Here is a 24,248-nt window from a genome sequence, read left to right as displayed (position 1 = left end):
TACAGCTTGTTCTCATCTTTTGGTTTTTTGTGAACTGTCTTCACTTCACTATGTTCTTTCAAATCCCTACTAACACTCCTAAATCAGTTCATGTGAGTACAGTGGTTCAATATTAATATTATAAAGCAACGAGAATATTTTTGGTGCGGCAAAAAAAACAAAATAAAGACTTATGTAGTGATGGCCGATTTCAAAACACTGCTTCAGGAAGCTTCGGAGCATTATGAATCAGCGTATCGAATCATGATTCGGATCGCATGTCAAACCGCCAAACTGCTGAAATCATGTGACTTTGGCGCTCTGAACCGCTGGTTCGACACGCTGATTCATAACGCTCCGAAGCTTCATGAAGCAGTGTTTTGAAATCGGCCATCACTGTATAAGTCGTTATTTTGTTTTTTTTGGCACACAAAATATTCTCATCACTTTATAATATTAATATTGAACCACTGTATTCACATGAACGGATTTAAATATGTTTTTAGTAAATTAATGGATCTTGAGAGAGGAAATGTCATTGCTGGCTATGGAGGCCTCACTGATTTCAACAAAAATATCTTAATTTGTGTTCCGAAGATTAACGAAGGTCTTACAGGTGTGGAACGCCATGAGGGTGAGTAATAAATGACATTTTTATTTTTGGGTGAACTAACCCTTTAAACTACTCTAACATACACATACATGCATACAGTTTACCAAGGGAAAGAGAGCTCAAGCAGAATCCAGGAAAGCAAGAAGTTATAGCATTGTTTGAAATTCAGCAGTTTGGGGGTGGTTCAGAAAATGGTTTGCTTGTAGGGTGAGGGATATTATGGATTATTTGTTATAATTAACAAATAATTTGTGTTGTCTGATTGGTCCAGATGCTACAATTTACACGCTCTACTGATCATACCTTGGTTACTCCACGGCACACCTCAGATAATTTCCTCTTCACTCTTAACCTCAACCTGGCTCATGACACAACATGCACTCCTCCACAGATCACATTCTGGCATAACCTATGCTTACTCTCACCTTCCTGCCTATACGCTTAGGTCTCATCCACACTTCCTCCCCCAATCTGCTTTCATCAGTATATACTAAAACTACATTCACACTGTGAGCCGTAGTGCTCAATTGCGATTTATTGCTCAGATCTGATTTTTTTGTATAGCTGTTCAGTGTGTTCCAGTGTGAACAGATAATGGTCCTGAACTGACCCGCATGCACAAAAGAACGATAAAAAGACATCACGCAGCATGCTGTAATACAAAAGTAAACACGGAGAACATAAAGGTAATTAATTACGCATTTACTGTATTTTTTCAAGCCAAATATGGTGTCCCATATTCGGAATTTTATCCCATTCCAGTGCACACGCACAGCATTGAGCAGTGAACAAACACACACGCCGTGAACACACACCCAGAGCAGTGGGCAGCCAATTTTTGCTGCAGCGCCCGGGAAGCAGTTGGGGGTTTGGTGCCTTGCTCAAGGGTCTCACCTGTCATGGTATTGATGGTGGAAGATAGTGCTGTACATTCACTCCCCCCACCGACAATTCCTGCCGGTACTGAGACTCAAACCTGCAACCTTTGGCTTACAAGTCCGACTCTCTAATCATTAGGCCACGACTGCCCTAGTGTGATCTGCCACGGAAGCCAGCGAATTTATGCGCAGACAATATAAAAAAACAAAGATGAGGATACGAAAAAAGAGAGCAGTTTTTTTAAACATTTATGATACGGGGCCTCATGTTTTGCTTGTATATCGCACTATCACTGTAGTACTTGCAAGTTCCGACACATCACTGCCCTTCCACTGACTACCTTTCACAACTGTCTTGATATCTTCGAGTATGTAAAATCTTTAAAGTGACTCCCATGAGCGCAGAATTGTGACGAATGTTGCTCTAGAGTGCAGTGAGGTTGCATTGCAAAACATCTGACCTATATCAGATTTAAGACCACATATGTAAGGCCTCGTTTACACTGCAGGTCTTGATGCCCAATTCTGATTTGTTGCCTATATCCGATTTTTTTGACCGTCCGTTTACACGTTCTTTCAATTGTGATTCATATCCGATTCATGCGTTTACACTTGCCATTCCATCTGAAACATCGCCAGTACTGTAACGTTAACTTTGTTTTAAAAAGTGGTACTGATGTTTGCCTACAGAACTACCACTGGCTCTGCACCCCTATACCCAAACTCACTACTTCAGACTACATGCCCTCCAGAAGTTTGTGTTCTGCAAGTGAATGGCACCTTGTGGCACAAAAAGAGGCACACAATCACTTTCACTGGCCTTTACCTTGACTGTTCCAAGCTGGTGGAATCACCTGCCTATTTCAACCCGAGCTGCTGAGTCTTTAGCCATTTTCAAGATACTGCTGAATACGCATCTTTTTCGTCAACACTTGACCCATTAATACTAACACTTACTATTCTATACATCTATAAAAAAAAAAAACAACAACCTTGTAATGTATACTGTGCTAGACTAACTGGGACTAGTCACAGCATTTGCATATTGTTTCCTTATTGTTGGTTTGATTTCTTCTATTGTTCTCCTCATTTGTAAGTCGCTTTGGATAAAAGTGTCTGCTAAATGATTAAATGTAAAAATGTGTTAAGATGTGTGCAAGAGTGCAGTGTTTAAGAGACAAAATATCAATTTTTTTTTCAGGATTGTTTGATAAATAGAAAGTTAAAAAAGAGCATTTATTTGAAATGAAAATCTCTTGTAACATTATAAATGTATTTACTGTCACTTTAATATATTTAATGCATCCTTGCTGTATAAAAATTAATTTCTTTTAAGAATCACCCCAAAGAAGATGAACTGACAGCGGCCTCACCTCATTGTGGGGTAGACCAGCCGCAGAGAAAATGGGAATTTTTTGACCTCTGGCAATACTGTTCATGCCATCAATGGCAGAGATGCCGGTCTGGATCATCTCCTCAGGATAAATACGGCACTGAGGATTAATCGGCTGACCTGCAAGAAGCATGAGGGAATTGGATGGTACATATATCAATACTCAAAAAAGCCAGTGATGACAATTTTTGAGCATAACAGCTTATGTGGCGCATCACAAAGCCTCACTGAAACGTACCCATGATATCTAAGTAGTCCTCCGACAGCACTGCAGGCCCTCGATCAATTGGCATTCCTGATCCGTTGAACACATGACCTGTAAAGGACTTCTAGTTTTACCAAATGTGCATAATAAAAAAAACATCACATGGCTTCAGTATGTCTCTTTATTATTACCCAGCATATCCTTGGACACTGGTGTACTCAAAATGTCCAGTGTAAATTCACTCACATTTTTTCGGCATCAATACCAGATGTTCCCTCAAACACCTAAAAATGAAATAATGAGAAAGGCTACTGATCAGATTACAAAATGGGGAAAAAAGAAAACGTATTTCAGAAGCTCTTATTCCCTAACCTGAACCACAGCTTTGGAGCCTGTGACCTCCAGCACTTGTCCACTCCTCTTGGTGCCATCAGGGAGAGTCAGATGGACAATCTCAGCATACTTAGGGAACTGCTCCAGGTAACATTGCATCAAAAACATCAATGTAATCCAGAACTTTTCAAACAGATTAGTTGATGTTTGCTTTGGCTTATATGGATGCAAGATCCAATAACAATAATGAACATCTTAGTAAAGTGGTCTGTCATCATTACTTTTTGAAAGAGACACACATATACTTGAAGTAGAAATAAAACATTTACTGGTGTAAAATCTCTAAAATTATATAAAACAACAGACAAATTATAGATAACCTATTCACTAACTTTATGAAACAATACAAGTAGTCAAGTGAAAAGTCTTTAAACACTGGTTCAAAAATGTAGCTGACACTACATTGATGCATTACGAATAACAGTGACACAATACAGAAATCCAGTACCTTCACTTGATCCTAAAAAATATTGCCCAATAAACTTTTTCCAGTTCTAAGTTACTCAACCATGTATTCAATTCTTTATTTGAAATAGGGCTGTCATGATATTAGATTTTTCACACCACGGTTATCATGGCCAAAAGAATTCACGGTAACGATATATCGTGATATCTATAGAAAGTAGAAACCTTGAAAAGAAAAACAATGTTATCAAATTCATCTCTTTATTTTGCTTTCTTTTTTAGCCAATGAATCACACCATTGCATACAACAATTGAGACAGCAATTGTTATTGATAGTATTCTATACAGTGATAAAGGCTATGTCAATTAGCATTGCATAATAAATATCTAGCTATATCTAAAGCGATGCCTGTCCATAATAGGGATTTCCTGGAACGGTAAAGGTTTAATTCTTCTATGGGTCTCACTTGTGGACTTTCTGTGCAAGGGCACCCTCCGGTGTCAAATATAAATTAAACATTATGGAGTGCTAAACTCATGTAATGACATCACCCTTTTGGATAATACAAAAAAAAAAAAAACCTCCCTGAAAGTTATCTGACAGAGCATTTTTTTTTACTAAAAGTCTCAAGGGATACAATACAGATAGCATCAGTAGTTGGTTAATGTAGGCTATATTTATATAAGGCTATAAGCTTTGATGGGGAGAGAAAAAAAAAAAGTACCCATCAAGAAATTTGATGCAGGTACAGATCATTAATATTTTACCAGTAAGATCAGCCATATACACTTGTATGGATTGTAAATATTTTTACACCAACTTTCTAGAAGTTTAGAAGCTCCAAAACTGCACACAAGCTTGAACTATATAACAGCTTTTGAATCTTCCCAATTTTAGTTGAATGGTCAATGCCTACAAAAATGTCATTAAAACCTAGCAACTAACTTAACCCCTTTGGTACACTTAAAATGATCAAAATAAACCCACACACAAAAGACTGCTTTGTTTCAAACATTTATTTTTAAATTCTAGAAGACAACACTTCACATTGTAGCAGGTTTCTAGAGCCCCTTAGCCCTTGACAGAGTAGTAGCGGCTTGAGAGAGAACTGCGGGATGGTATAGAAGCAGGAGCATTCAGGTTGTACGTGGAACCATAGCTACTCAAGAGCTCAGAAGCACTGGATGTTCCTTGGCCATAAACACCTGGCTCATAACGCAAGAGCTCTGAAGGCTTAAGACTCTGTGCACCATAGTTGCTGGAGAACTTTTGCAAGGAAGTATATGCATTGGCCTGTGAATTGCTGCTCACTTGGTTGTTTAACTGGACATCTGACCCAGATTCACGTAGAGCCTGCGCAGTTTGCGGAACACCAGAGAGCATGCTAACAGAAGATGCTTGGGCACTCAGGCCTAGAGATGGAGCTAGGTTGGAACCTGTGGGCCGTTGCAACATCACAAAACGCTCAATTTGGTTACTGCTTGGGGAGTCAAAAGGAGCTTGAGATGAGGGTCCTTCAACTACACCAAGGAGACCCTGGGTTTGCAGAGAGCCTGAGCTATACAAGCCATTTGAGTGCTGATCACTGGTAGACTGGCTAGAAACAGCTAGGGGTGAGGAACCAAACTTGGCATATGCATGGGACCCAGGGTTGTACTTCAAAGGGCTTTGAGAATTGAGAGAAAAGCCACCATAACTGGTGCCACCACCCTGTGCAGAAACATACAGTCCAGAATCTTTTGAAGATGGGCCTCCTGCAGATGACAGGGAAGAGAACCTACTCTGCATTGGAGAGCTTTGAGATAGATCAATTCCCTGTGATACAGCTGCACCTGAGGTCTGAATACCTTGTGAAGGCTGCCATCTTTGAGACTTCTGGCTTTGGGACACAGAATAGCTTTGAAATGCTTGGCTGGGCTGGCTGGCAACACCTTGGGGTGAGGACAATGATACACTTTGAAAAGAGGATGGAGACCCAGGGGCAAACTGACTTGTGGTACCTTGAGGCTGGAGTGATCCACCATAAGCAGCACCTCCCTGCAGGGTGAGTGGCAGAGAGGACCCAGTCTGGGTGCCATAGCTAGAGGTAAACTGCTTCCGCGAACTCGGGACTGTGGCAGGCTGACTAGCAGCACCTTGGGCTGACGATAGTGATACACCTGAAGATGGAGACCCAGGGACAAACTGACTTGCAGTACCTTGAGGCTGGAGTGATCCACCATAAGTGGGGCTTCCCTGCAGGGCAAGTGGCAGAGAGGACCCTGACTGGGTGCCATAGCTAGAGGTAAACTGCTTCCGTGAACTCAGGACTGTGGCAGACTGGCTGGCAGCACCTTGGGGTGAGGATAGTGGTACACTTGGATAGGAGGATGGAGACCCAGGGGCAAACTGACTTGCGGTACCTTGAGGCTGGAGTGATCCACCATAAGCAGCACCTCCCTGCAGGGTGAGTGGCAGAGAGGACCCAGTCTGGGTGCCATAGCTAGAGGTAAACTGCTTCCGTGAACTCAGGACTGTGGCAGACTGGCTGGCAGCACCTTGGGGTGAGGATAGTGATACACTTGGATAGGAGGATGGAGACCCAGGGGCAAGCTGACTTGCAGTACCTTGAGGCTGGAGTGATCCACCATAAGTGGGGCTTCCCTGCAGGGCAAGTGGCAGAGAGGACCCTGACTGGGTGCCATAGCTAGAGGTAAACTGCTTCCGTGAACTCAGGACTGCAGCAGACTGACTGGCAGCACCTTGGGGTGAGGATAGTGATACACTTGGAGATGGAGACCCAGGGGCAAACTGACTTGCAGTACCTTGAGGCTGGAGTGATCCACCATAAGTGGGGCTTCCCTGCAGGGCAAGTGGCAGAGAGGACCCAGTCTGGGTGCCATAGCTAGAGGTAAACTGCTTCCGTGAACTCAGGACTGTGGCAGACTGGCTGGCAGCACCTTGGGGTGAGGATAGTGATACACTTGGATAGGAGGATGGAGACCCAGGGGCAAACTGACTTGCAGTACCTTGAGGCTGGAGTGATCCACCATAAGTGGTGCTTCCCTGCAGGGTGAGTGGCAGAGAGGACCCTGACTGGGTGCCAGAGCTAGAGGTAAACTGCTTCTGCGAACTCAGGACTGTGGCAGACTGACTGGCAGCACCTTGGGGTGAGGATAGGGATACACTTGGAGATGGAGACCCAGGGGCAAACTGACCTGTGGTACCTTGAGCCTGGAGTGATCCACCGTAAGTGGCACTTCCCTGCAGGGTGAGTGGCAGAGAGGACCTTGACTGGGTGCCATAGCTAGAGGTAAACTGCTTCTGTGAACTAGAGAAGGATGGAGACCCAGGGGCAAATTGACTTGTGGTACCTTGAGGCTGTACAGAACCACTGTAAGTGCTACTCATTCCTTGTGAGGCTAAACCAATAGAGGTCCCAAACAGAGCCCCCGAGCCACTTGTTGCCTGGCTATAAACAGCACGTTGTGGCATGGGAACACTCACATATTTGGTAGATGACGCAGGGGCATACAGACCCAGAGTGCCCTGAGGCTTCAGATATAAGCTAGAAGTAGAGCTACTACCTCCCTGCACAGGGAAACGACTGGAAGTTAATGGAGTGCCAGGACTGCTTTGGGTGCTTGTGGACTGGCTAGAAACCCTTATAGGCAAGGGGCCAAACTTCCCATACATCAGGGATCCTGGGGCATACGGACTAGAGTTAAACAATTGGGACACACTATAACTGCCACCTTCTACTTGTGTGGGGATAAATTGCCCAGAACTTCCAGACAATTCAGGCCCAGCACTGCCCTGAGAAGTGGAGCCCTGAGTCTGGGTAGACAAAATGCTTTGAGAAAGGCTACCCTGAGTATCTAGAAGTGAAGCAGGACCAGTTGACTGGGAATCAGAACTGCTTTTAGAGCTACCTATAAACAAGCTGGGAGAGCCCTGACCATTAGTAAACTGGCTAGAGACCTCCAATGATGAGGGCAGAAGCTGACCAGAGGTTTGAGATTCAGGAGACAAGTCAGACGAGCTAAGCCCTACCATTTCCCCTTGAAAGAAAGAGCCAGAAGCTTCCAACAAACTGCCAGAACTATCCTGAGAGCTAGAACTATACAGACTGGGGGGACTCTGATCACTGGTAGACTGACTAGAAACAGATGAAGAACTGAGCTTGGTATAGGAGTCTGGGGTATAGTGACTAGAGGCACCTTGAGACTGAAACAAACGACTGTAACTGCTTTCATCCTGAGGTGAGATGGCTTGACTAGAGCCTTCTGAAAGTGGCACTGGGCTACCTTGAGAAGTGTAAGTGGCACCTGGAGCAGATGAACTGCTGTAGGAGATACTCTCCTGAGAGAACACAGGCAAAGCGGCTTCCGCAGATTCAACACCAGAGGTTTCCTGGGAGCTGGACATGTACAAACTAGGGAAGCTCTGATCGCTGGTGGACTGGCCAGAAGTGCTTTGTGTAGAAACACTAGCAGTATCTGTAATGGTTGTTCCAGAGCCCTGGAGCAATGTCAAACTGCCTGCTTGCTTTTCACTTAAGGGTAGAGGCAAGGAAGCAAAAACTGAGCTGCTTGGAGCAGTTTGGGCATAGGACATCGATTCATGGTGGCTGGAATCATGACCTTTTACAAACTGGAGCAAGTTAAACCTTTTCAGGGGTCTGTTAGTGAATAAACTTGAGCCCACTTCTTCAGGCAAAGTCCCAGTCACAGGGACCTCTGAAACAGATGACTGGACTGCATGAGGTGAGAAAGTATTGTCAGAAGGTTGACCCCACCGCTGGTGGGCATTTGAATAAGCTCCACCTGTGAATTAGACAAAATAAAAAGCTTTGTAGACGGACCTCATAATTTAAAAAAAAAAAAACAAACAAAAAAACCCCAAGACAAGGAGAAAGAAATTACCTTTAAATCCATAAGCACTACTCAAAAACAGAAAGACTACCAACAAGGGTAACCTACAAGCAAAAAGTAAAAATAAAAAGCAAGTTTAGTATTTACAGAATCATTCACAAACACAGCTTGAAAGAATAAACTCACCTTTTCCACCCTTGATCCATGGCAAACAAAAAAGACCCCTGAATACTCCAAAACCCAAACATTCAAATCACCACACAGAAGATAAAAATCCAAGCATACATGTAGCTGGAGATAAGTGTATTTTATAGGCCTTCATCAGTCCAATTAGAGTAAATAACTAATTACATGAAACATCTTTCACCTGGGAAACTAATTGGGTGTTAAAAGATAATTGATGATTGTTTTATGAAGGCTCTGATACCGTCTGCTGTTTAAACATTTTAAAGCAGATAATTAATCCAGACTTTCACTGTGTAATGTCTACATAGGATATTCTCATTCACCTTAAGTCGGGTGCACATTCTGCGATTTATAACAGTCCTTTATGATTGTTGCTTGTCAGACTGTATGAACATGATCCTCACGTCACACTGTGGGATCTCAGCTGTCATTTATGTCAGACTGTACAATAGTCAAGACGCGTTAAAAACGGACGCGCACATGAAAACTCGTCCGGAGTGGCTAACAAAGACATCTCTAGCGTTAATTTTGATCACGGCGTGTCTTGAAAAGCAAAGACAATTTGACGTTTGTTGTAGGAGAAGTCACACTGAAGGACTGTGCGCCAAATCTTCTGGCACTGCCAGAATTTCGTCTGAGGAAAAATCTGATCGCAACAGTCATTAATCGGCTGTCGGTGAATATGTCAAACTAGCTATCAAAGACTACAGATTTTAGCCTGGGATTACAGGAATCTTTTAGGATTCTCAAAATTTGTCTCAGACGACCAAATCGTGGCCAAAATCGCAGTGGTTTCACAGACAAGGCTTAAGCTAGTCCCAGACTAAAATGCATGTTTGAGCTGCTTTAACTGAAAACAACTTACACTGACATATCTTAAAATATGTCAGTGCCGTTGTTTTGTCTCAAGATGCACACCAGTAATGTTTTTTTTTCTAGGGCATGTTTATAAAAGATACTTAAATGCCCTAACTGAACAAAGGCTTAGGCTAAGCCCTGTCTGTGAAACCGGGCCAAAATGTGCCTGATCATTTCAGGATGACCTTTCTGAAATGTTTTGTGAAATTGCCATAATGTAATGCAGACTTTGCAGAGAGACAATTACTGATATACAGGGCAGATATGTTTTAGGATCAGGCACATGCAGAAATCAAAGCTCAGTTTATGGTAATTTGGGTGGAGACTGTCCCTTTTATTATTGTCTGACTTAGCAAATCACATGAACATGGTTAAGCAAAACAACTAATTTTGACCATACATCTTACAAAACGTGTATGCACAATTAATAAGAACCACCTTATGTTTTGTAAAGTCCCTAGTACCCTGTTGTGCAACTTACATCAGCACCAAAATTAACATCAGTCCATCAGAATTTGCATTGCTGCACTATTATATTTGATTACTTTAATCATGATCATTAATTCACACCACATCAAGATTTATTTAATGGAGAAACTGGTCACATACATATTTCCAATATATTGTTCATGCATTAGGATAACAATTACTTCATTATTTATTCACTTGATATCACGCACTGTACTGCAGTATGTGTGTATATATATATATATATATATATATATATATATATATATATACACCAAAATGAATTAGAATAAATACATTGCTTACCTAACTATACATTACACATTTTTATACAAAACATAAAGTAACAGTACAACAAAGCATGAAAAAAAAATCTTGCTCAGTGTTTTATTTGCTTCTTTGATTTGATAGGGCCACTGTGCTTATCTATTCCTTTTTAATGCATTCTATGAACATACAGCTTCCTTTTATACTGGAAGGTAGGTAGGTAGGTAGGTAGGTAGGTAGGGGTGGGTGGGTGGTTAAGGTAGGTAGGTAGGTAGGTGGGTGGTTGGTAAGGTAGGTAGACAGATAGAGAATTCATTATAATGATGACATATTCATAGAATACATTAGGCCATTAAACATTAATCTTGGCACTTTTGAAATAAAGAAACAGGCTGTTTTGTGATGCATACTAGTAGCTTTGTCAGTTGTTCTAAAGTTTTGCGGGCTAAAAGAAAAGTTGGCCTTTACATTATATACCACTTGGTCAGAACACTGTTTGACACAGATCTACACACACACACACACACACACACACACACACACAACATCCACACTGCAGTGTAGCAACGATATTCATATAATATTTGCTTTACTATTTAGCAACACTTACATAATAAATAAATCGCAAGAACAGCAATGAAAAACAACTTTGAAATCCATCAGTGTAGACTTAGGGTACTGGATTTGAGCAGAGATTGAGTAACATCTAGAAGTGTAGAAGACAGATTCACAGGTGCTTGAGAGACAAAGTGAATGAACAAAGAAAGAAGTAAGACTAATGCTTGGAGTCTCGAGGATAAAACTCAGCCAAAGTGCTCTGAGGAATCCTTTTCAGCATCTCTTTGGGGAAGATTCTTAAGAGCTGCCAGCCAATGTCCAATGTCTCGAACACAGTTCGATTCTCATATGCACCTGTGATACAAAACATGTTAGGCTTATTCTGACTCTATATATAGTGCAGCCCATTGTCATTCATGGAATCATATTACATTTCATTTAAAATAACAAAAAAAAAAAAAAAAAAAAAAAAAAGATTTTTTATTTACAGTAAACAGTGCAGTTATTTTTTTCCAGTGCAGTTATTTATTTTTTCTTTCTTTTTATTCTTTCTAACTGTCCTTTCTCACCAAACTTGAAAAAAGGATTTTAAATGCAAACTATGCATTCCTAAGAGCTATTCTCACTTGGGTGAACATGCCTGACAACAAACCAAAGTTTTTGTTTCTTTATACAATGCTGAAAAACCATTGACAAGTTATAATCATTTGGTCATGTGTCTGCAACCACTGCAGTTACACATATCAGCACATCTTGAGGTGCCAATAAGCAAAAAAGAAAAAAAAAAGAATCAGATTTATTAGAAAGTAATAAATATAGTAAATGCAGGCATTTCTTATGGTATTTTTGAGTGTTAAGTGTTTAATTTGAAAGGGCCATAAAGAAATAGTGCACCCAGAAATAAAAATTCTGTCATCATATGGTAACTAAATAGCTCCAAATGACTTATATAGTATGAAAAAAATACTATGGGTCAATGGGGACCAGAAACTGTTTGGTTATCAACATTCTTCAAAATATCTTCTTTTGTGTTCAACAGAACAAAGAAACTCAAACAGGTTTAGAACAACCTTAGGGTGAGTAAATAATGACAGAATTTTTATTTTTGGGTGAACTATCCCTTTAAGACAAGATTTTAACATCATTCCACAGGTGCCCTTCTGTTGTTACTTACCCTGGGAAATAAAGTTCTTCTCAAATTTCTGTAAGAACTCCAAGTACAACAAGTCATCTGATGTCAGTGCTTCTTCCCCAACTACAGCCTTCATTGCTTGCACATCTTTCCCGATAGCATAGCAAGCATACTGCAAAAAGGAGAAGCTTTGTCACAGACAAATCAAATGTCCATAGACAATGAACTCAAAACATCAGATAAATAAATATATGCATTAAAAAAAAAAAAAAAAAAAAAACACACACAGTTATTTGTGAAAGAAACCCAATGCCTTTAATTTCTTTACAATTTACATTACCGTTCAAATGATTGGGGATAGTATGTTTATTTAATTTTTTGAAAGAAATTACTACTTTCATTCAGCAAAGATGCATTGAATTGATCAAAAGTAAAATTAAAAATAAAAATTCAAGACTTTTTTCACAAAATATTTCTATATCAGTGTTTTTAACATTGATAATTCAGAAACATTCAACATTCAGCAAATCAGCATGTTTGAATGATTTCAAAAGGATCACGTGAGTAATGATACAGAAAATTCAGCTTTGCATCACATGAATAAATTACATTGTATAATATTAAAATAGAAAGCAGGCATTTTAAATGTAAATAATAATTCACAATTTTTACTGTATTTTGATTTTTGATCAAATAAATGCAGTCCTGTTGAGCATGAGAGACTTATTTAAAAAAAAAAAAAAAAAAAAAATATTACAAACCCCAAACTTCTGAATGGTAATGTATGTTCATCCATATTTACCAGCTGATTAGAAACATCTGAGTGGTCTTTGCGTGTCATTCCCTCGCCAATGGCTGATTTCATCAATCGAGACAAAGAAGGTAGTACGTTGATAGGAGGATAGATCTGCATAGAAATATCAATAGTTGGTATAAAACAGCACATGAGATTTATTGATTAAGTATACAACTAATGTTCAAAGTGTAAGCTTGTTTCCATCACTTGCCTGTCTGTTATGAAGCTGTCTGTCCACATAAATTTGACCCTCAGTGATGTAGCCAGTTAAATCCGGAATAGGATGGGTAATATCTGCAGATAATAGTAAGCAAACCATTAAAGTAGTAAGCCAATGATGATATAAGGATTAAAAGATGAGTAGGTAGATGTTTGCTAACCATCGTTGGGCATAGTGAGGATTGGGATTTGAGTGATGGAGCCATTGCGTCCCTCCACGCGTCCGGCCCTCTCATATATCGTAGCCAGATCGGTGTACATGTAACCTGGGAAACCACGTCGACCAGGAACCTCTTCTCTAGCAGCAGAGACCTTCAAGACAATGATAGAGTTTAATGTATAGCAAAGAGTAGCAAGTTTAGCCTTAATCCAGAATTTATACTGACTAATCAAGTCAGTATAAATTCACACATTATATCGTACCTCTCGTAAAGCCTCAGCATAAGAGCTCATGTCAGTCAATATGACCAGCACGTGCTTCTCACACTGATAAGCCAGAAACTCAGCTGAGGTAAGTGCAAGCCGAGGGGTGATGATGCGTTCAATCCTGCAACAGGTAAATCAAACTTTTTGGTCCAAGTTGCACCAAAATCTTTATATAAAAATAAAGTCTTATCATGTACTCACATTCACATTGTTCCAAACCTGCATGACATTTTTGAAAGATTCTACTTTTAACTCTTCTTTAATTCATTTAGTTTTGTTCTAACAAGTTTTTTTGGATGTTTTTATGGTGCTTGTGTGTATCTTTTGAAGCTTAAAAGGCTACATACAAGTTTAGAACGACATGAGGGTGAGTAAATTATGACAGAATTTCATGTTTGGGTGAACTATCCCTTTACTTTCAAGAATATTTGAAAGAATACTGACGTGGGATCATTGGCCAAATTTAAAAATAGGCACACGTTGTCCATGGACCCGTTCTCTTCAAAATCGGACTTAAAAAATCTTGCAGTCTCCATGTTGACCTAAAGATACAACTAATGTCATGAAGATATCCCACTGGTATGGATGCATATATTTAGATTGCAAAATCAGAAGTGCTCCTCACCCCCATGGCAGCAAACACAATGGCAAAGTTATCCTCACTGTAATCCATCACATCTTTGGATTTCTTCACCAATCCCGCCTGACGACAGATCTGTGCAGCAATCTAAAAAACACACATTACAGTGAGCAAAAAAAAAAAAAAAGGATAAAAGGTTCAATTGTTAACTGCATTAGACTTATGTACTTAGATTAAAATAGGCATTGTTTCTTTTATCATTTGATTTTAGCACATTGTTAGAAAACATTGTTTTGTTTACTGTGTTTTAATGTGGTAAAAAGGTTGCATTTGTTCTCGTGCCGTGTTGAGTGGTTCTGTTAAATACTAAGGCGTGGTCAGCTGAATTCAATAATGACTTTTCAGACAGCTATACAATTGGTTAGTATACCGAGGCAGCTCTCGTGGGAAGACATCATCGTCTGAAGACCAAAGAATGTAAAGACCAGCAAGTCTACCTGCGCGAGTCCACCGAGCAAGGACACCGACAAGGCACTTGAGTATTGCTTTTTTCTTTCCTTCCTCTTTTATACAGCTTGTTCTCATCTTTTGGTTTTTTGTGAACTGTCTTCACTTCACTATGTTCTTTCAAATCCCTACTAACACTCCTAAATCAGTTCATGTGAGTACAGTGGTTCAATATTAATATTATAAAGCAACGAGAATATTTTTGGTGCGGCAAAAAAAACAAAATAAAGACTTATATAGTGATGGCCGATTTCAAAACACTGCTTCAGGAAGCTTCGGAGCATTATGAATCAGCGTATCGAATCATGATTCGGATCGCGTGTCAAACCGCCAAACTGCTGAAATCATGTGACTTTGGCGCTCTGAACCGCTGGTTCGACACGCTGATTCATAACGCTCCGAAGCTTCATGAAGCAGTGTTTTGAAATCGGCCATCACTGTATAAGTCGTTATTTTGTTTTTTTTGGCACACAAAATATTCTCATCACTTTATAATATTAATATTGAACCACTGTATTCACATGAACGGATTTAAATATGTTTTTAGTAAATTAATGGATCTTGAGAGAGGAAATGTCATTGCTGGCTATGGAGGCCTCACTGATTTCAACAAAAATATCTTAATTTGTGTTCCGAAGATTAACGAAGGTCTTACAGGTGTGGAACGCCATGAGGGTGAGTAATAAATGACATTTTCATTTTTGGGTGAACTAACCCTTTAAACTACTCTAACATACACATACATGCATACAGTTTACCAAGGGAAAGAGAGCTCAAGCAGAATCCAGGAAAGCAAGAAGTTATAGCATTGTTTGAAATTCAGCAGTTTGGGGGTGGTTCAGAAAATGGTTTGCTTGTAGGGTGAGGGATATTATGGATTATTTGTTATAATTAACAAATAATTTGTGTTGTCTGATTGGTCCAGATGCTACAATTTACACGCTCTACTGATCATACCTTGGTTACTCCACGGCACACCTCAGATAATTTCCTCTTCACTCTTAACCTCAACCTGGCTCATGACACAACATGCACTCCTCCACAGGTCACATTCTGGCATAACCTATGCTTACTCTCACCTTCCTGCCTATACGCTTAGGTCTCATCCACACTTCCTCCCCCAATCTGCTTTCATCAGTATATACTAAAACTACATTCACACTGTGAGCCGTAGTGCTCAATTGCGATTTATTGCTCAGATCTGATTTTTTTGTATAGCTGTTCAGTGTGTTCCAGTGTGAACAGATCATGGTCCTGAACTGACCCGCATGCACAAAAGAACGATAAAAAGACATCACGCAGCATGCTGTAATACAAAAGTAAACACGGAGAACATAAAGGTAATTAATTACGCATTTACTGTATTTTTTCAAGCCAAATATGGTGTCCCATATTCGGAATTTTATCCCATTCCAGTGCACACGCACAGCATTGAGCAGTGAACAAACACACACGCCGTGAACACACACCCAGAGCAGTGGGCAGCCAATTTTTGCTGCAGCGCCTGGGAAGCAGTTGGGGGTTTGGTGCCTTGCTCAAGGGTCTCACCTGTCATGGTATTGATGGTGGAAGATAGTGCTGTACATTCACTCCCCCCACCGACAATTCCTGCCGGTACTGAGACTCAAACCTGCAACCTTTGGCTTACAAGTCCGACTCTCTAATCATTAGGCCACGACTGCCCTAGTGTGATCTGCCACGGAAGCCAGCGAATTTATGCGCAGACAATATAAAAAAACAAAGATGAGGATACGAAAAAAGAGAGCAGTTTTTTTAAACATTTATGATACGGGGCCTCATGTTTTGCTTGTATATCGCACTATCACTGTAGTACTTGCAAGTTCCGACACATCACTGCCCTTCCACTGACTACCTTTCACAACTGTCTTGATATCTTCGAGTATGTAAAATCTTTAAAGTGACTCCCATGAGCGCAGAATTGTGACGAATGTTGCTCTAGAGTGCAGTGAGGTTGCATTGCAAAACATCTGACCTATATCAGATTTAAGACCACATATGTAAGGCCTCGTTTACACTGCAGGTCTTGATGCCCAATTCTGATTTGTTGCCTATATCCGATTTTTTTGACCGTCCGTTTACACGTTCTTTCAATTGTGATTCATATCCGATTCATGCGTTTACACTTGCCATTCCATCTGAAACATCGCCAGTACTGTAACGTTAACTTTGTTTTAAAAAGTGGTACTGATGTTTGCCTACAGAACTACCACTGGCTCTGCACCCCTATACCCAAACTCACTACTTCAGACTACATGCCCTCCAGAAGTTTGTGTTCTGCAAGTGAATGGCACCTTGTGGCACAAAAAGAGGCACACAATCACTTTCACTGGCCTTTACCTTGACTGTTCCAAGCTGGTGGAATCACCTGCCTATTTCAACCCGAGCTGCTGAGTCTTTAGCCATTTTCAAGATACTGCTGAATACGCATCTTTTTCGTCAACACTTGACCCATTAATACTAACACTTACTATTCTATACATCTATAAAAAAAAAAAAAAAACAACCTTGTAATGTATACTGTGCTAGACTAACTGGGACTAGTCACAGCATTTGCATATTGTTTCCTTATTGTTGGTTTGATTTCTTCTATTGTTCTCCTCATTTGTAAGTCGCTTTGGATAAAAGTGTCTGCTAAATGATTAAATGTAAAAATGTGTTAAGATGTGTGCAAGAGTGCAGTGTTTAAGAGACAAAATATCAATATTTTTTTTCAGGATTGTTTGATAAATAGAAAGTTAAAAAAGAGCATTTATTTGAAATGAAAATCTCTTGTAACATTATAAATGTATTTACTGTCACTTTAATATATTTAATGCATCCTTGCTGTATAAAAATTAATTTCTTTTAAGAATCACCCCAAAGAAGATGAACTGACAGCGGCCTCACCTCATTGTGGGGTAGACCAGCCGCAGAGAAAATGGGAATTTTTTGACCTCTGGCAATACTGTTCATGCCATCAATGGCAGAGATGCCGGTCTGGATCATCTCCTCAGGATAAATACGGCACTGAGGATTAATCGGCTGACCTGCAAGAAGCATGAGGGAATTGGATGGTACATATATCAATACTCAAAAAAGCCAGTGATGACAATTTTTGAGCATAACAGCTTATGTGGCGCATCACAAAGCCTCACTGAAACGTACCCATGATATCTAAGTAGTCCTCCGACAGCACTGCAGGCCCTCGATCAATTGGCATTCCTGATCCGTTGAACACATGACCTGTAAAGGACTTCTAGTTTTACCAAATGTGCATAATAAAAAAAACATCACATGGCTTCAGTATGTCTCTTTATTATTACCCAGCATATCCTTGGACACTGGTGTACTCAAAATGTCCAGTGTAAATTCACTCACATTTTTTCGGCATCAATACCAGATGTTCCCTCAAACACCTAAAAATGAAATAATGAGAAAGGCTACTGATCAGATTACAAAATGGGGAAAAAAGAAAACGTATTTCAGAAGCTCTTATTCCCTAACCTGAACCACAGCTTTGGAGCCTGTGACCTCCAGCACTTGTCCACTCCTCTTGGTGCCATCAGGGAGAGTCAGATGGACAATCTCAGCATACTTAGGGAACTGCTCCAGGTAACATTGCATCAAAAACATCAATGTAATCCAGAACTTTTCAAACAGATTAGTTGATGTTTGCTTTGGCTTATATGGATGCAAGATCCAATAACAATAATGAACATCTTAGTAAAGTGGTCTGTCATCATTACTTTTTGAAAGAGACACACATATACTTGAAGTAGAAATAAAACATTTACTGGTGTAAAATCTCTAAAATTATATAAAACAACAGACAAATTATAGATAACCTATTCACTAACTTTATGAAACAATACAAGTAGTCAAGTGAAAAGTCTTTAAACACTGGTTCAAAAATGTAGCTGACACTACATTGATGCATTACGAATAACAGTGACACAATACAGAAATCCAGTACCTTCACTTGATCCTAAAAAATATTGCCCAATAAACTTTTTCCAGTTCTAAGTTACTCAACCATGTATTCAATTCTTTATTTGAAATAGGGCTGTCACGATATTAGATTTTTCACACCACGGTTATCATGGCCAAAAGAATTCACGGTAACGATATATCGTGATATCTATAGAAAGTAGAAACCTTGAAAAGAAAAACAATGTTATCAAATTCATCTCTTTATTTTGCTTTCTTTTTTAGCCAATGAATCACACCATTGCATACAACAATTGAGACAGCAATTGTTATTGATAGCCTTTATCACTGTATAGAATACTATGTCAATTAGCATTGCATAATAAATATATAGCTATATCTAAAGCGATGTCCATAATAGGGATTTCCTGGAACGGTAAAGGTTTAATTCTTCTATGGGTCTCACTTGTGGACTTTCTGTGCAAGGGCACCCTCCGGTGTCAAATATGAATTAAACATTATGGAGTGCTAAACTCATGTAATGACATCACCCTTTTGGATAATACAAAAAAAAAAAAAATAATAATAATCCTCCCTGAAAGTTCTGACAGAGCATTTTTTTTTTACTAAAAGTCTCAAGGGATGCAACACAGATAGCATCAGTAGTTGGTTAATGTAGGCTATATTTATATAAGGCTATAAGCTTTGATGGGGAGAGAAAAAAAAAAAAAAATGCACCCATCAAGAAATTTGATGCAGGTACAGATCTTACTGGTAAAATATTAATGATCAGCCATATACACTTGTATGGATTGTAAATATTTTTACACCAACTTTCTAGAAGTTTAGAAGCTCCAAAACTGCATACAAGCTTGAACTATATAACAGCTTTTGAATCTTCCCCAAATTTTAGTTGAATGGTCAATGCCTACAAAAATGTCATTAAAACCTAGCAACTAACTTAACCCCTTTGGTACACTTAAAATAATCAAAATAAACCCACACACACACACACAAAAGACTGCTTTGTTTCAAACATTTATTTTTAAATTCTAGAAGACAACACTTCACATTGTAGCAGGTTTCTAGAGCCCCTTAGCCCTTGACAGAGTAGTAGCGGCTTGAGAGAGAACTGCGGGATGGTATAGAAGCAGGAGCATTCAGGTTGTACGTGGAACCATAGCTACTCAAGAGCTCAGAAGCACTGGATGTTCCTTGGCCATAAACACCTGGCTCATAACGCAAGAGCTCTGAAGGCTTAAGACTCTGTGCACCATAGTTGCTGGAGAACTTTTGCAAGGAAGTATATGCATTGGCCTGTGAATTGCTGCTCACTTGGTTGTTTAACTGGACATCTGACCCAGATTCACGTAGAGCCTGCGCAGTTTGCGGAACACCAGAGAGCATGCTAACAGAAGATGCTTGGGCACTCAGGCCTAGAGATGGAGCTAGGTTGGAACCTGTGGGCCGTTGCAACATCACAAAACGCTCAATTTGGTTACTGCTTGGGGAGTCAAAAGGAGCTTGAGATGAGGGTCCTTCAACTACACCAAGGAGACCCTGGGTTTGCAGAGAGCCTGAGCTATACAAGCCATTTGAGTGCTGATCACTGGTAGACTGGCTAGAAACAGCTAGGGGTGAGGAACCAAACTTGGCATATGCATGGGACCCAGGGTTGTACTTCAAAGGGCTTTGAGAATTGAGAGAAAAGCCACCATAACTGGTGCCACCACCCTGTGCAGAAACAAACAGTCCAGAATCTTTTGAAGATGGGCCTCCTGCGGATGACAGGGAAGAGAACCTACTCTGCATTGGAGAGCTTTGAGATAGATCGATTCCCTGTGATACAGCTGCACCTGAGGTCTGAATACCTTGTGAAGGCTGCCATCTTTGAGACTTCTGGCTTTGGGACACAGAATAGCTTTGAAATGCTTGGCTGGGCTGGCTGGCAACACCTTGGGGTGAGGATAGTGATACACTTGGATAGGAGGATGGAGACCCAGGGGCAAACTGACTTGCGGTACCTTGAGGCTGGAGTGATCCACCATAAGTGGTGCTTCCCTGCAGGGTGAGTGGCAGAGAGGACCCTGACTGGGTGCCATAGCTAGAGGTAAACTGCTTCCGTGAACTCAGGACTGCAGCAGACTGACTGGCAGCACCTTGGGGTGAGGATAGGGATACACTTGGAGATGGAGACCCAGGGGCAAACTGACTTGCGGTACCTTGAGGCTGGAGTGATCCACCATAAGCAGCACCTCCCTGCAGGGTGAGTGGCAGAGAGGACCCAGTCTGGGTGCCATAGCTAGAGGTAAACGGCTTCTGTGAACTCAGGACTGTGGCAGACTGGCTGGCAGCACCTTGGGGTGAGGACAGGAATACACTTGGATAGGAGGATGGAGACCCAGGGGCAAGCTGACTTGCAGTACCTTGAGGCTGGAGTGATCCACCATAAGTGGGGCTTCCCTGCAGGGCAAGTGGCAGAGAGGACCCTGACTGGGTGCCAGAGCTAGAGGTAAACTGCTTCCGTGAACTCAGGACTGTGGCAGACTGGCTGGCAGCACCTTGGGGTGAGGATAGTGATACACTTGGATAGGAGGATGGAGACCCAGGGGCAAACTGACTTGCAGTACCTTGAGGCTGGAGTGATCCACCATAAGTGGTGCTTCCCTGCAGGGTGAGTGGCAGAGAGGACCCTGACTGGGTGCCAGAGCTAGAGGTAAACTGCTTCCGTGAACTCAGGACTGTGGCAGACTGGCTGGCAGCACCTTGGGGCTGACGGATAGTGATACACCTTGATAGGAGGATGGAGACCCAGGGGCAAACTGACTTGCAGTACCTTGAGGCTGGAGTGATCCACCATAAGCAGCACCTCCCTGCAGGGTGAGTGGCAGAGAGGACCCTGACTGGGTGCCATAGCTAGAGGTAAACTGCTTCTGTGAACTCAGGACTGTGGCAGACTGACTGGCAGCACCTTGGGGTGAGGATAGGATACACTTGGATAGGAGGATGGAGACCCAGGGGCAAACTGACTTGCAGTACCTTGAGGCTGGAGTGATCCACCATAAGTGGGGCTTCCCTGCAGGGCAAGTGGCAGAGAGGACCCTGACTGGGTGCCAGAGCTAGAGGTAAACTGCTTCCGTGAACTCAGGACTGTGGCAGACTGGCTGGCAGCACCTTGGGGTGAGGATAGTGATACACTTGGATAGGAGGATGGAGACCCAGGGGCAAACTGACTTGCGGTACCTTGAGGCTGGAGTGATCCACCATAAGCAGCACCTCCCTGCAGGGTGAGTGGCAGAGAGGACCCAGTCTGGGTGCCATAGCTAGAGGTAAACTGCTTCCGTGAACTCAGGACTGTGGCAGACTGGCTGGCAGCACCTTGGGGTGAGGATAGTGATACACTTGGATAGGAGGATGGAGACCCAGGGGCAAACTGACTTGCAGTACCTTGAGGCTGGAGTGATCCACCATAAGTGGTGCTTCCCTGCAGGGTGAGTGGCAGAGAGGACCCTGACTGGGTGCCAGAGCTAGAGGTAAACTGCTTCCGCGAACTCGGGACTGTGGCAGGCTGACTGGCAGCACCTTGGGCTGACGATAGTGATACACCTGAAGATGGAGACCCAGGGGCAAACTGACCTGTGGTACCTTGAGCCTGGAGTGATCCACCGTAAGTGGCACTTCCCTGCAGGGTGAGTGGCAGAGAGGGCCTTGACTGGGTGCCATAGCTAGAGGTAAACTGCTTCTGTGAACTAGAGAAGGATGGAGACCCAGGGGCAAATTGACTTGTGGTACCTTGAGGCTGTACAGAACCACTGTAAGTGCTACTCATTCCTTGTGAGGCTAAACCAATAGAGGTCCCAAACAGAGCCCCCGAGCCACTTGTTGCCTGGCTATAAACAGCACGTTGTGGCATGGGAACACTCACATATTTGGTAGATGACGCAGGGGCATACAGACCCAGAGTGCCCTGAGGCTTCAGATATAAGCTAGAAGTAGAGCTACTACCTCCCTGCACAGGGAAACGACTGGAAGTTAATGGAGTGCCAGGACTGCTTTGGGTGCTTGTGGACTGGCTAGAAACCCTTATAGGCAAGGGGCCAAACTTCCCATACATCAGGGATCCTGGGGCATACGGACTAGAGTTAAGCGATTGGGACACACTATAACTGCCACCTTCTACTTGTGTGGGGATAAATTGCCCAGAACTTCCAGACAATTCAGGCCCAGCACTGCCCTGAGAAGTGGAGCCCTGAGTCTGGGTAGACAAAATGCTTTGAGAAAGGCTACCCTGAGTATCTAGAAGTGAAGCAGGACCAGTTGACTGGGAATCAGAACTGCTTTTAGAGCTACCTATAAACAAGCTGGGAGAGCCCTGACCATTAGTAAACTGGCTAGAGACCTCCAATGATGAGGGCAGAAGCTGACCAGAGGTTTGAGATTCAGGAGACAAGTCAGACGAGCTAAGCCCTACCATTTCCCCTTGAAAGAAAGAGCCAGAAGCTTCCAACAAACTGCCAGAACTATCCTGAGAGCTAGAACTATACAGACTGGGGGGACTCTGATCACTGGTAGACTGACTAGAAACAGATGAAGAACTGAGCTTGGTATAGGAGTCTGGGGTATAGTGACTAGAGGCACCTTGAGACTGAAACAAACGACTGTAACTGCTTTCATCCTGAGGTGAGATGGCTTGACTAGAGCCTTCTGAAAGTGGCACTGGGCTACCTTGAGAAGTGTAAGTGGCACCTGGAGCAGATGAACTGCTGTAGGAGATACTCTCCTGAGAGAACACAGGCAAAGCGGCTTCCGCAGATTCAACACCAGAGGTTTCCTGGGAGCTGGACATGTACAAACTAGGGAAGCTCTGATCGCTGGTGGACTGGCCAGAAGTGCTTTGTGTAGAAACACTAGCAGTATCTGTAATGGTTGTTCCAGAGCCCTGGAGCAATGTCAAACTGCCTGCTTGCTTTTCACTTAAGGGTAGAGGCAAGGAAGCAAAAACTGAGCTGCTTGGAGCAGTTTGGGCATAGGACATCGATTCATGGTGGCTGGAATCATGACCTTTTACAAACTGGAGCAAGTTAAACCTTTTCAGGGGTCTGTTAGTGAATAAACTTGAGCCCACTTCTTCAGGCAAAGTCCCAGTCACAGGGACCTCTGAAACAGATGACTGGACTGCATGAGGTGAGAAAGTATTGTCAGAAGGTTGACCCCACCGCTGGTGGGCATTTGAATAAGCTCCACCTGTGAATTAGACAAAATAAAAGGCTTTGTAGACGGACCTCATAATTTAAAAAAAAAAAAAAAAAAAACCCCAAGACAAGGAGAAAGAAATTACCTTTAAATCCATAAGCACTACTCAAAAACAGAAAGACTACCAACAAGGGTAACCTACAAGCAAAAAGTAAAAATAAAAAGCAAGTTTAGTATTTACAGAATCATTCACAAACACAGCTTGAAAGAATAAACTCACCTTTTCCACCCTTGATCCATGGCAAACAAAAAAAACCCCTGAATACTCCAAAACCCAAACATTCAAATCACCACACAGAAGATAAAAATCCAAGCATACATGTAGCTGGAGATAAGTGTATTTTATAGGCC

At 41.7% G+C, this 24,248-nt stretch overlaps 4 protein-coding genes, 2 long non-coding RNA genes and 1 pseudogene across 42 annotated transcripts in view; 2 read left to right on the top strand and 5 right to left on the bottom strand.

Moving 5' to 3' along the window:
• LOC127520389 (V-type proton ATPase subunit B) overlaps positions 1-3,011 on the bottom strand; it is a 6,772-nt gene extending 3,761 nt beyond the window's left edge. The window contains exon 1 of the mRNA XM_051908419.1: positions 2,844-3,011. Coding sequence (XP_051764379.1) covers positions 2,844-2,996 — 153 coding nt within the window. The 5' untranslated portion in view covers positions 2,997-3,011. The remainder of the gene's footprint in view (positions 1-2,843) is intronic.
• LOC127520392 (uncharacterized) overlaps positions 1-8,788 on the top strand; it is an 18,358-nt gene extending 9,570 nt beyond the window's left edge. For 2 of the 3 annotated variants that reach the window (XR_007932098.1, XR_007932100.1), the window contains 2 exons: positions 5,954-6,151; positions 7,160-8,788. This is a non-coding gene — a long non-coding RNA (uncharacterized LOC127520392). Of the gene's footprint in view, positions 1-5,953; positions 6,152-6,355; positions 6,560-6,757; positions 6,962-7,159 lie in introns of all 3 variants that reach the window. The other variant, XR_007932099.1, reaches the window with a different exon arrangement.
• The window catches only part of LOC127520375 (uncharacterized), a 19,746-nt gene extending 10,709 nt beyond the window's left edge, over positions 1-9,037 (bottom strand). Inside the window, exons 1-5 of one of the 9 annotated variants that reach the window (XM_051908369.1) lie at positions 8,907-9,037; positions 8,772-8,824; positions 7,074-8,672; positions 6,844-6,875; positions 5,799-6,438 (exon numbers count right to left, since the gene is read on the bottom strand). In XM_051908369.1, the coding sequence (XP_051764329.1) occupies positions 5,799-6,438; positions 6,844-6,875; positions 7,074-8,672; positions 8,772-8,824; positions 8,907-8,968 (2,386 nt within the window). In that variant the 5' untranslated portion in view covers positions 8,969-9,037. Of the gene's footprint in view, positions 1-5,798; positions 6,672-6,806; positions 8,673-8,771; positions 8,825-8,906 lie in introns of all 9 variants that reach the window. The other 8 variants (XM_051908368.1, XM_051908365.1, XM_051908370.1 and 5 more) reach the window with 8 other exon arrangements.
• Positions 1-24,248, bottom strand: part of LOC127520384 (V-type proton ATPase subunit B, brain isoform-like) — a 39,810-nt gene that overhangs the window by 4,031 nt on the left and 11,531 nt on the right. For 4 of the 6 annotated variants that reach the window (XR_007932092.1, XR_007932094.1, XR_007932093.1 and 1 more), the window contains exon 15: positions 10,279-11,006. The gene's annotated coding sequence lies outside the window, so the exon portion shown is untranslated. Of the gene's footprint in view, positions 1-10,278; positions 11,195-24,248 lie in introns of those variants that run through there. The other 2 variants (XR_007932097.1, XR_007932095.1) reach the window with 2 other exon arrangements.
• Positions 7,022-24,248, bottom strand: LOC127520377 (mucin-19-like). 22 transcript variants are annotated; one of them, XM_051908386.1, is made up of 6 exons: positions 24,118-24,248; positions 23,983-24,035; positions 21,819-23,888; positions 21,481-21,615; positions 21,002-21,070; positions 19,670-20,599 (listed from the first exon to the last, which is right to left on the bottom strand). In XM_051908386.1, exons 1-6 carry the CDS (start codon positions 24,177-24,179, stop codon positions 19,740-19,742), a joined length of 3,249 nt encoding a protein of 1,082 aa, XP_051764346.1. In that variant the 5' UTR covers positions 24,180-24,248; the 3' UTR covers positions 19,670-19,739. The 22 variants fall into 22 exon arrangements, 21 of the variants coding, with proteins under 21 accessions (XP_051764346.1, XP_051764340.1, XP_051764345.1 ...); XM_051908380.1 differs by lacking the exons at positions 21,002-21,070; positions 21,481-21,615 and adding exons at positions 20,804-20,866; positions 21,071-21,409; XM_051908385.1 differs by lacking the exon at positions 21,481-21,615 and adding an exon at positions 21,275-21,409.
• On the bottom strand, positions 10,328-18,341 carry LOC127520300 (V-type proton ATPase subunit B, brain isoform-like; annotated as a pseudogene).
• On the top strand, positions 21,426-21,867 carry LOC127520393 (uncharacterized). The gene is made up of 2 exons (XR_007932101.1): positions 21,426-21,566; positions 21,770-21,867. It is a non-coding gene; the product is annotated as an uncharacterized LOC127520393 (long non-coding RNA).

Source organism: Ctenopharyngodon idella, chromosome 10 (assembly GCF_019924925.1).
Source record: "Ctenopharyngodon idella isolate HZGC_01 chromosome 10, HZGC01, whole genome shotgun sequence".
NCBI classification, from domain to species: Eukaryota; Metazoa; Chordata; class Actinopteri; order Cypriniformes; family Xenocyprididae; genus Ctenopharyngodon; species Ctenopharyngodon idella.
This window is presented reverse-complemented; position numbering and strand designations above follow the sequence as displayed.

What these genes read in the sequence shown, in the direction of transcription:
- LOC127520377 (XM_051908375.1), bottom strand. Translation starts at nt 24,179, where the DNA reads ATGTTTGGGTTTTGGAGTATTCAGGGGTTTTTTTTGTTTGCCATGGAT. An exon ending in TAGTGCTTATGGATTTAAAG is followed by an intron (nt 23,889 to 23,982) that starts GTAATTTCTTTC and finishes TCTAATTCACAG; the next exon opens with GTGGAGCTTATTCAAATGCC. An exon ending in ATCACTATCCTCACCCCAAG is followed by an intron (nt 21,410 to 21,818) that starts GTGCTGCCAGCC and finishes GTCAGCCCCAAG; the next exon opens with GTGCTGCCAGCCAGTCTGCC.